Below are 12,638 nucleotides of genomic sequence, written 5' to 3'. Positions count from 1 at the left end.
TATTTCTTTCTCTATAGGCTTGTCAGTGCTCCTTGTACTGGAAGATTCCATTATTTATTGCAGCTGGAGGGGATAAACTTGGTTATGTGGAAGCAAATACTTTCACTGATTTCTGGAAGAAGTAAGTGGAATTATAATATACAGGCAGGTGAGGTAGAATTAATATATTTAATTTTGTGATGTCAGTTTTTGAGAGAACTGTTTCCAGATAACTTAACTTGTAATTTTGTATTTTTCTTCCATTTTTCCATAAATGCTAGGATTCTGAAAGTTATGGTTATGTCTACCAAGTTTCCGCAAATCCAAATTAACAAATTGATGTATTTTGATAGCTGTAATACATGGATAATTGTTAAATTTTTACTGTAAAAGTTATTGGACAACAAAAGCAGTGATTCTATGTTAATAAGTTGTGCTAATTTCAGACATTTATTTTGGAGTGTTTCAATTATCATTTGTTTGCTTGTAATGGCTAGATTCTTTGTTTAGCATGTCATATGGACTGTCTGGTGAGAATGTAGAGGATTGTTACCTCTCATCATCATACTTCCTATAATAGCCACCTAAAATACAATCTGTAACATAAGCTCACTTCAAACACCTCCTGTGACTATGTAATTATTCATTTTTGCATATGTTCTGCCACTCTGAATCTACTCCAGATTGGATTTTATAAATATTCAGAATTATCTGTATTTCTTGTCTGCAAGTCTTTAAACATGACCAGAAACAAGGTATGCCATTATCTTGGGCCCATTGTGATAATTCTGCTTCCTGGCATTGTTCATTATAGATATACTGTTCATAATATGCAAAATTGTTGTTCTGTTTAGAATGATTTCAGAATGCCATGACAAGACATCAAGGTTTGTCTACATAATGACAAGAGGTACGCAAGAATTCTTGGTTCCTGAGGACTTCATACCCTTGGTCCAAGATGTAGTAGATACACATCCAGGTCTTACATTTCTCAAAGAAGCCACAGAATTCCACTCCCGATATGTACATACAGTAAGTACTGTACACCTCAGGAACATATTGATTTTAAAGGCCTGTATTTCTCTTGTTTTTATGCACAGTGTGTCTTTGTAGGAAGTTTTTGAGTTTCTTTAAAATGATCTATGTGACAGTTATTATGGCAGCTTTTTTGTAACTTAGGCTGGGGCCACATGACCGTACAAAGTATGTCCGTTGTAACACACATCGTGACGTCCGTCATAGAATTATGATTTGTAAGTACAGACAATTAAAAATCTGTGGCGTAACAGCTCCAGAGAGCCAAATCCGACTAGCTTGACTGCTGGCCTCACGTTCACATGCCTAAGCAGAGGTGAACGATCATCCAAGCACATACAGAGTGACGTGTGGTCAGCACGACGAACCCCCAGCCATTGATAGCTTTCCTGACCGGATTACGCTACTCATTGTAGCTCCCCAATTTCCTCACGATGCTGGGTTGGCACCGGTCCCATACACTGGTTGAAAGCTCATGAGAAAATTTCTTCTTCCCTGAGATTCGAACCAGCGCGCATTCCATATCACCAGTCCGAAGCATGATGCCTCAGACCACGCGGCTACGGCGCGGGACAAGTACAGACAATACTTTTTTTTTCTTCTAAATCCTTTCAAACTGCCACGGTAATTGGCGCTCGTGTGGTGTCCTCACCTACGTCCGTACAAAAGTATGTCTGTTGCAACGGACGTACTTTGTATGGTCGTGTGGCCCCAGCCTTAGATAAATTTCTGCCCTCACTTTCTCTGCCATCAGTTTCTTTCAACACAATGGCACTGCTGCACACACACACACACACACACATGCACATGCCTCCCATGGCACTGATGTGCAATATTTTAGTGAAAGCATAATTTATAGTATTCCTCTTCATTAAGGGTATAACTTACTGTTTATCAAATTGTACTTTAGCTGATATTAATATTTTCTCTTATCAGTCTCTTCAATACAATGTAATAATGTTAAACAAATAAGGTATTTGTAAATTTTATTCTTTAAATGTACCCAGTTTAAATGGATGGGTTTCTGGTAGCCATGTGACATTGTAATAATCATGATATCATTGTTGGAAGAAATGCAGACCACAGACTCTGTCCAGAAGACCAGATTGTGGCAGCTGTCCACTATACTTGCCACATTCTTGCCAGCAAACAATTGGTGGCACTTTTATTACTTTCAAGGTAAACATAATTAGGCTGGTATTTATCCTGCAGTAAAAAGTACATATTCACCATCAGTACAGAAGTATAAACATTACATTATTACTTGTGATCAGCAGACCATCACTTCTTTTGCAGGTGATTGCTCGCATCTACTACTGTGTGAACAGGTCATGGAGTGGGCGCATCACATTGCCAGAACTCAGGAGGTCAAACCTCTTGAACGTTATACAACTCCTTGAGGAGGAGGAAGACATCAACCAAGTGACTGCATACTTCAGCTATGAGCATTTCTATGTCATCTACTGCAAGTTCTGGGAGTTGGACCGTGACCATGATCTCTACATTGATAAGCAGGACCTCACAAGACACAGTGACCATGGTGAGTGCTTGCTGTTAGTGTTAATGATGAAGGTATATTTATATAAGCATTATGATTATTTTTAGAACAGAAATTTGTATGTGTACATTTTCAGCAATAAGATATTTATCTTAGACGTTAACATACAGAACCTGGCACAAATTTTCATGAAATAGATCTTTGGTCTTTTATTTCTCTTTCTTCACTCTTATGTCTGATTGTTTCTGATCAACAAGAGATGTGTATATTCTGATTTACAGCACTTTCATCACGCATGATAGATCGAATATTCTCAGGAGCAGTGACACGTGGGAATCGACAGCAGTTACACGAGGACAAGATGAGTTACACTGAATTTGTGTGGTTTCTTTTGTCTGAGGAAGATAAAACACATCCAACAGCTATTGAGTACTGGTTCAGGTAAATTTATTCTGTTTAATGTATTGTCTACAAATTCTTTCCCTTTCATTAGCTGCAACGCATGTCTGAGTGTCCTGTGACATGACATATTTATATCTTTCTATACATTTAACAATAGCCACACAAATTTTTATATTAGCAATGAGATCTTTTTTCATCCTTTTGTAATATAACCAGACTGTCCTGCTGTTTCTTTGTTAAATTTTTGTCTTGATATTTTTAGTACAGTTCTGTATTTTATACATATTCCACTATTAATGAATAGCCATTTTTAATCTTGTCTTTTCTCTGTAAGTTATTTTTTTGTGAAATTTTATATTTCTCTTTCATTTTCATCTTGTCATAAGTGCATCACAGCTTATGTGTGATCCACCTGATCAAGCATTGCACTAGCCTACCACTAAACCATTCATTAATCATGTAGCTAAAGTCTGATCTCCAGCACTGAAATATGTGGTTTAAATCCCCTATTCCTGTATGGTAAAGGTTAATCAACTGCCACGGTGGTCTAGCAGTTAGAACGCTGGCCTTGTATTGCTGAGGACCCGGGTTCAATTCCTGGTGGTGCCCGAATTTATAACTTGTGTTGAGCAAGGCCGTGGTCTAGGCAACACGGAGTTTTCCTCCGGGGCTTCCCAACAATTACTCCATACACACGGAAGAAGGCAATGGCAAACCACTTCTGTATCACCTGCCTAAAAACATATGAACAGGTCCCAGTCTGAGAAAAGGATGGAAGGATCCTGTTCATAACATGTCACCAACCTCCTGTAAAGGAGATGGCGTAATAAAGAAGAAGAATAAAAGTTAATCATAGTGCCTATTACAAAAGAATATAAAATCAAGTGAAAGACTTAGCATATATATATATATATATATATATATATATATATATATATATAGAGAGAGAGAGAGAGAGAGAGAGAGAATAGTGTGAACATACTTTATACAATCATGAATGTTGATAGTAATACATGAGTTTGTGTCATGAACTGTTTTAGCATGCCACCATGTGGAAAAAAATGCAAAATACTGGCCTGAATAATTGAGAGTATACTATAGTTTAAGAATGTAACTAACTCATGACAGTCTGAAATTTTCAGTCTTAAGGTAGTCCTTCTTAAATGGAGACTGGGAAGTTTAGATTGCTGTAATAATGCACAAATATGAAAATTCAGTGTTTTTTAATAAATGCCTATCAAAAAGTGATTCTGTTTCAAATAATTATTGTTTGTACAGATGCATGGATCTGGATGGTGATGGTTACCTCTCCATGTATGAACTAGAATATTTCTATGAAGAACAGCTTCAGAGGATGGAAGCCATTGGCATAGAGACTTTACCCTTTGAGGACTGTCTCTGTCAGGTAATGTTATCACCAATAAAATGTTGCCTATTAATAAATTTTATATAATAAAGCGTAACATATGTTGGTCATATGTCACAGCTTATGCGTGATCCAGCTGGCCATGTATTGCAGTAGCACAATGCTAATCATTAAACCCAGATTTTAAGTCTGGCTGGCAGCTCCGTAGTATTGGGATTTAAATTTTATATTCCCATATGGTAAAGCTTAAGCAAGTTACTGAAGTGTATCTGCATACTTCGGTTATGCCGTGACACAGAAAGATGTCGTGATAGCAAGCTCGAACAGATATGGCGGAAGATAAAATATTTTATTCCTTTCAGAATTTCAGGATATTAGATGTAATGTTCTTACCTTTGGATTGCTATGTTCTGTGTGGAGATTTCTTGTGTGGTGTATCCATTATCTTGTTATTTGCTAAGTGCAATGATATTACTAATGAAATAATGAGTGATAGATATCCTTGTAGCTCAACTGTACCATAAATATTAGAATTTTATTTTCAGTGTCATTTGGGCTGTTTCCCCTCTGCTTTACTATTTTTATAATGGGATCTTTCTTATATGTACATATATTGACCTTGTTTGTCATTCGTTAGTATTTGCATAGCTTTTAAAATGTGTTGTTTCTGAACTCTGAGAAATGACCTGATGTGACTATGGTATGTCAAAACATATCATCATAAAGTGATATTATAAAATTAAATTGTGTAGATGGAATATATATTAAATTCAGTGACATGAAACATAATCAGAATGCATCAATATAATATCAGAATGTTTATTTCATTAAAACTCTTGAATTTTATTGTTTTGTAGTTATTGTCACATACATTTATGAAGGGTATTCAGTTTATGTTTATTAAAATTTTTACTTTTAACTCTTATTTCTTTTCCTCACCTATGTTAGATGCTGGATATGCTCCATCCGACAGAAGCAGGAAAAATTTCTCTTGGAGATTTAAAACACTGTAAAATGACACCCATCTTCTTTGATACATTCTTTAACCTGGAAAAATATCTCGACCATGAGCAGCGCGATCCATTTGCTTCTCAGCGAGACCATGATACAGACGGTCATGAGGTTGGTATAATAATGAATATATCTCCTAAGCATAGATAATGTGTGATCAGTTTCCCCTTTGATGCTCAATTGCACAGTAATGATTAGTATCTGTATTTTTTAAAAAAAATTTATAATTATGGATAGGGCAAACTTAAATAGAAAAAATAAATAAGTAATGATTGATTATACATTGATTTTTTGAGACACCATGATTTTAAAAAGGTTCATTAACATCGGGCCTAAGTATAAGTGATAAGTGGAACTGAAAACATTCCAGGTAAATCACATAGTAATCAGTGAAGAATAAATTTTTACATTTGGTATTTAAAAACTGTGAATTTGGAGTTAAACTTTTCAGTTTTCACTAAACCTTTGAAAATGCATGTTCATTGTGAATCCCAAACAATATATACTTGAGATCTTGAATTTACTGGTGCATTATTTCATGAAACAACTATAGTAATTAGGATTTTTCTATTAGATTCAGTGATGAATATAATGTTCATGTTCAGTACTGTAATTTTCTATTTCACTAAACCATTTTTATGCTGAGTTTAATTTATAAGTCAAATGCTATAATTTTTGCCATGATACCATAAAATTCACTTTATCAGGAAGTCACACATTTTTGGCTTGGATTATGTAAAGATGGTAGGAGAGTTTGTTTTCAGTTATAAACTCAAATTTCAAGACAACATTGTTTGCTGACATTACATCCATTCTATAGCATGGAAATTGTTAAAGACAATGTTCAGTTTTGTTACTAATTAATATTACTTATAACAAGGTAGAAGAAATATGCTTTGGCTAAAACCATATTTTAAAGATCTAATGCTAATCTATATTCTTGTTCTAAGACTGGTTTTATAATTGTCAAAATGCAATAACAGATGATACTTTGCTAGACTTCTTGTAAAACTTTCATAACATTCATGGTAAATGGGAAGTATATCAATTTTTTTAGAGCATGTTCCACAGTGATTATTAGACCGGTAATAACTTATGGGGCAGAATCTTGGAAACTCACATCTCAAGTAGAAATCAAGTTAATGTGCTTTGAAGGGAAAATTCTATGGAAAATCTTTGGCCCACTAAAGCATAATGATGGATCATATAGAATTAGCTATAATGCAGAGTTAGAAGAATTGATCCATCATGAGCACATTGTGAGATATATTAAATCGCAACAGTTAAGATGGGCGGGACATGTGGTCAGAATGGGATAGGATAGACTGCCACATTTGGTATTAAACCAGAAACTGTGGGGAACAAGACCCAAAGAAAGACCAAGGGGAAGGTGGATTGATGTGGTAGAGGAAGATATGAGAAAGATGAAAGTGTGCAACTGGAAGAAGGTAGCTCAAGATAGGAGGAGATGGGGACATATTGTTCGGGATGCCAGAGCCCACCAAGGGCTGTAGTGCAAGAGAAGAAGAAGAGAAGTTCCACAGTGATGCCCTAGGAACAGTCATGTAATGATGTTCTTCTTGGTTGTAATGTTATGTAGACTCATAGGTAGAAACCAGTATTTTGGAGAAACATGCTGTTTCCACCCTCAGGGCTGAAGTGGTGGTGCTGGGAAGTGGAGATGTAATATAGATTTAGAAAGGCTTTACTACTGTGAGAACCTCAAATCTCACAACAGTGTTGTAATCATGGTATCTTAATTTCTCTGTTGTTATTCCAGATGTTACGTTACTGGGTTATTGTAAACTGCAAAATGTGTCTTTCTTCTTTAGAGGCAAATTCAGAATTGTTTTAGGCATTATTTAGTAATGCATGAAAATGCTTTTGTACCTTTATAAACTAAGAATATGGTTTGCTTCCAAATGTTTATAAGATATAGAGGTACTGACATTCTTTATTTCATGTTTGCAGATGTCAGATTGGGATCGATATGCAGCTGAAGAATATGAACTTCTAGTAGCTGAGGAAGGAGTGAATGAAAATCAAGATGAAGTGTAAGTTTTATTTGAATTTTTCTTGTAATTGCTTACCTAATTTGTAGTCAAAGAAACTGCTAACATTCTTTAAGAGATTACTGTTAAAGGTTATATCAGTTTTGGGTGGCTAAACTAATAATTATCAGTAAAACAGTTATTTTATTCAGTCAGATCAACAGCACATAACTAAATCACTCATTCTATGAACCAGAGTCCTTGAAAAGCTAAATTATTACTCAGCTAGTTAAGAAATTTCCCACTTTGTATGGAACCCGAAGGTCCATTACTATTTTTACAAGAACACACCAGTTTCCTCTCCTGAGCCAGCTGAATACATTCCATAGTTACGTACTCAGTCTGTAAGATTCATTTTAATATTATGCTCTTATTTATGTTTCTGAAAATTATTTATTTGTGTATAATCTTGCCCCACCTATTTTATCCTCCTTAATTTTATAAAATATGGTTGTAATTAGTGAAGAGTACAAATTATGAAACTCATTATCATGCAGTAATGAGGAATAAGGTGCATGCATATCAGAGGAGTTTATGAGGCTGTTTCCTGGCAGAGGCATTTCAAGTGCATAGCAATAACAGTAAATAGTATTTGAGGGCTCTGGTGCACTGCTTTCTTGCCTTACAGTGATGACTGCCTTTTATTGGTCTGGAGGGCTTCTGGCTGGATCTGAAGGGATCTTAAATCTCTTCCTTAGTAAATGAGTTATACAGTGTATAAGCATCTACTACTTAGACTCTGGCCACATGACCGTACAAAGTACGTCCGTTGCAACGGACATACTTTTATACGGCCGTAGGTGAGGACACCACACGAGCACAGTGTGATGCGTCAGTTGCCTCAATGGAGCCGGAAGAAGCCCTTGCGTTCTGTGGTCTTGCCCCTTCATAATTCTATGACGGACGTCATGATGTTCGTTACAACGGACGTACTTTGTACGGTCGTGTGGCCCCAGCCTTAGCCGTAATCAGTCACTTTGTTACATTGTGACTGTAGCTCTTAAACTCAGCAAACATTGGTATTACGTTAATAATAATTGCAGGTATGAAATATGTAAGACAGATGACAGCCAAAAGAAATGTGGGGAAACTTAAAATTACAAATTTAAACTGATTAAGAAATTGTAAATAAATGTTCTTATTTACATTAGGATGAGATGAAAATAATAAATGTGTTTTTTTGTGGTTGATTGACAGCATTCTGAAAGATTGTTTATTATCTTGACTGGGTGTGATATCTATTATCCTTATTATTATTACTACTGTTGTTGGTGTTTACAGGGTGTTGGATGATGAAATGTAGCCATCATACTGGCACTTTAGTAAGTAAAAGCATACTCTTGTCCCTGCAGTTTGAATGCGTCCGGTTTTGCTGCTTACTGAGAATCTTGTGCTTTGTTTATTTTGTTGCACTGGTCTAGAAATCCATGACAGAGAGTAAAGTTGTAAGTTACAGAAACATCTAATGTATTTGAAATATTTAAAGATGCAGTGTAATGCACTGACCATAAAATACTTATATTCTGAACAGTAACTATCAACCCTATAAGAGAAAGGTGACAACCATTACTATCATTTAACACATTCCTAAAATTGGGTTATATGAATATCAAGAATTTTAAAAAAAATGTTACTCATTGCTATGAATATTTAATTAATTTTCCTCTTTCATAATGAAATATAGAGGGTTGTTTGTTGTCACCTCTTTGAGTGATCACTTTTTTAAACCTTGGTAATGTTTTTGTTCCCCAGAGCAAACCCTACTCTTCACTAAAAATTAACAAAATTGGTGAAACTTATAAAATATAATTTTGCTGTAATGGGATGCTGGAGCTACCAGAGCACTTTAGAGTGGTATTTAATGAACTGAAGATTAGGTGATGATGGTGGCAAACTTATGATTGTGGTAAAATAAGTTTTATAACTTCTTTCCATAATGGAGCTGATCAGTTTATGCTTTACATTTTAAAACTTTTCTTATTCTGTTAGATTTAAGGTTATGGTTGACAGTCTTATCATAGTGAAAAGTATTATTTTTGGAGATTACATAGCAAATGGCTCCACCCAGAGTAAATGCAGTTTTCTATGTTGTGTGACAAATTTTTGCTATGAGGAATATAGGTCCCTCAATTCTGAAGATTTGTGATGATGGTGTGTCTTTGAAGCAAACTAGTTTCTTGACATTGTCCATCGTCTCAAATTTAATAAAAACAATAAAACACGACATTTTGGAGATTGGAGTCTATCTCCGTCTTCAGGTAAAACCTACTCTGTTGGGACCAATTGATAGAGCTAGTCCCTATCTCCAGACCTAGTCACTGTTCTTTCACGCCAGAGTTATGAATTTTCTTTTTACTCTCTCTGGTGGATTTCAAGTTACAGTTTCCTTTTTCAAGTTTTATTTTCAGTTTTATGTAAATTTTCTTTCTCTAACATTTCAGTTTGAATGTCTGTACATAAGACAAACATTTCCAATTTTTCTCTTTCATTTAGTATAGTTCTGTATGTTGTATTATGATGGCTGCAATATTATCATTGCTTTTGTGCATTGTTTTCCACATGTTTCAGTTTATACTTAAATTGTCATTACATCAATATCTGAGTTGAAACCTTATTTTGTGGTTGATTTAATAATTGACAAGTAGGCCAGGAATGTTCACTACTTGTAGAACACTGTCTTGGTATGTATGTACTATGTAGATTTGAGATTTGATTGTCATTCAAAATTACATTTTATTATTTATACAAATTTCATTCCATGTAACTTGGTCTAATCAAACTGTAGTTTAGTTATGAGTCATAAACACTGAAATTGGATTGACTCCATGAAGTTATGCAAAATATTTTAATTAAATGGTATGTTCCTCCGGTTGTGATCCAAGTATGGATCACACAGGCTCTGAATACATTGTTTAAATGTTCAGTCTGAAAGCCAGTAGGTCATGTTTGTAGTGTATTTAGGGTCTCAGCAAAAGAGTTTGGGAACTGCTGCTGCGTTTGTGTGTATTGTAAGAATATGTTAACTCCACTTTGAGAGCTATGTATTCAGCAGAGGCTTGGGAGAGCACTTTGCTGATTGTCTTCTGAGGCTGGGAGAATCAGAAGCACTGAAACAGGGGGCTGCCAACATTTTATTAGTGTTGGCAACTGGGATAAGCTTAAAATTTGTAGCAGCCACAGTATTATTCTACCCCAAAACATGAATGAAAAACAGATGGATTTGCACCTTTTGTTCTCAGATCAGGATATTTTTCAAGCACTGTTTTGACACATTCTATCACTCATACTTAAGGAGTATATAATAAATAAATTTCTTAGAAAAGGTCGAAATTATTGACACCTGAACCCTTCAATAAAATGTGACATCTGATTGCAATGTAAATGTATAGAATCCCTTGGCAATGGATAGAAATTTAGTTCACAGAGCAGAAATTACCAAATGCTTTACAGTCATCAGTGACTAATTTATAAATTGTTATGAATATTTTCCAAATTATCATGGGCAACATGAAACCATACCAAGGGCACTAAGGTATGTGTGATCTATGCACTGAAACATTATTTCATTCCCAAATCACATAATGGTTTCTGATGATTATTAGTATGGGCATTGTGTGCTGGAAGTTGTCAGATGTATTTATTTAACTCTGGTCCACTATGATATCTGTTCTACAAGAATATCAAAGCAAACTTTATCTGTTTCCTAAAAGTGGCTTTTGTCGTACCAAAATTTGTGTATGGCATAAACTCTTAAGTACAGCTTATTAATATTTTTGGTGTGATGTATATTAATGGAAAACAAGGACAAATAATGTATGCATTCAAACAGTGTAATATCTTTAATGTATATTAGCTTTAACACCAAATTAATAAGCAAAAAATTAATGTTCAAGCCAGTGAGGTATGCATAGTTAAATATAATTGATACTACAAAATGGATATGATTAAATTATGTCTGCTTTTTGGCTATTGCTGATATATGCAGCATAATGAAATGTGACAGGTTGATTTATATGGTTGATAAGAAATCTAAGGGTGGCCACACACGCTACGGCTTGCCGGAACTCCTGTCTTTCAAGTTAAAGTCAGAAGGTAAGCCTCAAACCTCTGAGAGTTCTCACACATACAGACTTTGTGGCAGGTTTGTGCTCAGTCTTTTTATTCTTCACTCGTTGCTACAACATGTTCAGTGAAGACAATGCAATTTCAATCGATCTTGCTGTTACTTTAATGTTGAAAAATAAAAGAAAGCTGAAACGTTCTAAGTGGGTCAGAAGTTGGTTAGATGGATCAAAACATTCTCACATAAATTTGTTGAATGAAATTCGATTAGAGCCGACGGACTGGCATAACTACCTGCGAATGGATGAGGACACATATTTGGAACTGTTAAACTTAGTTTAACTTAGTTAAACTATGAGGATTTGAAGTTCTCAGTGGCTGGTTGAAATGACTAAATGCTACAAGCCTTGCCTTTACCCTCGTCTCTGCCCTCACACATTACGACTTGTAAACATCCACTAAACCTCGAGGCAAAAAATCAAGCGACTGCAGATTTATCGGAGGCTCGGTTTCCAGCCAAACCTTCCGGCAAAATTCACCACACACGCTCCGGTTTGCCAGAAGGTTTGCCTTCAGAGACGTAAGCCGTAGCGTGTGTGGCCACCCTAATAGTAGCTTTATGTCTACAAATGAGACAAGATATTGTATTGGTCACACTTACAGATTCATACAGTAGGTATGTAGTTTTCTGGTTTTAAATCTTTGTATGTTTGCATTTGGGTATAAATGTTTTAGTTCAAACAATAACTAGACTTTGAGGAAAGAGCTCTTTATGATTCATTATAGGGAAATCATCCAAACGTGTTTTTGTAATAACTGATGTCATGTCCATGATTGTATAATTTGGAGATATCTCATGAACAGAAGTTACACGTGTAGACATGAATGTCTTGGACACAGTAACAAAAATAATATCAAAGAGCTGAATGTAATGTTAAAACAATGTGTTTGGTTGCCTCCTAAGAACCATTTACACTCATGGGACATTGTGAAAGTACTGTTGAATTGTGAAGATTAACCCGATAGATAGATTCAGTTTGTAACTAACTATAACTAACTCCATATAGCAGTTTCCTTCATGAAAAGGTTATATAGTTGCTCTCCTAGTCAAATGTGTTATGGAACTTGAATGTTCATTACCATGTTCACAAGTGCCTGCCACTGGTTCATATTCTCAACCAGATAAATCCAGTCTACACCCTCCCACCTTATTTCTTTAAGGTCCATGGCAAGA

At 35.3% G+C, this 12,638-nt stretch overlaps 1 protein-coding gene across 7 annotated transcripts in view; it reads left to right on the top strand.

The window, feature by feature from the left end:
* The window catches only part of LOC110832008 (uncharacterized), a 54,996-nt gene that overhangs the window by 37,572 nt on the left and 4,786 nt on the right, over positions 1-12,638 (top strand). For 6 of the 7 annotated variants that reach the window (XM_022068629.2, XM_022068627.2, XM_022068628.2 and 3 more), the window contains 7 exons: positions 18-121; positions 834-1,011; positions 2,311-2,554; positions 2,794-2,953; positions 4,193-4,319; positions 5,229-5,402; positions 7,263-7,345. In XM_022068629.2, coding sequence (XP_021924321.1) covers positions 18-121; positions 834-1,011; positions 2,311-2,554; positions 2,794-2,953; positions 4,193-4,319; positions 5,229-5,402; positions 7,263-7,345 — 1,070 coding nt within the window. Of the gene's footprint in view, positions 1-17; positions 122-833; positions 1,012-2,310; positions 2,555-2,793; positions 2,954-4,192; positions 4,320-5,228; positions 5,403-7,262; positions 7,346-8,623; positions 8,665-12,638 lie in introns of all 7 variants that reach the window. The other variant, XM_087355528.1, reaches the window with a different exon arrangement.

Source organism: Zootermopsis nevadensis, unplaced genomic scaffold (genome assembly GCF_977971745.1).
Source record: "Zootermopsis nevadensis isolate Lab colony 2312 unplaced genomic scaffold, Znev_1.0 Znev_ptg000024l, whole genome shotgun sequence".
In the NCBI taxonomy this organism is placed as follows: domain Eukaryota; kingdom Metazoa; phylum Arthropoda; class Insecta; order Blattodea; family Termopsidae; genus Zootermopsis; species Zootermopsis nevadensis.
This window is presented reverse-complemented; position numbering and strand designations above follow the sequence as displayed.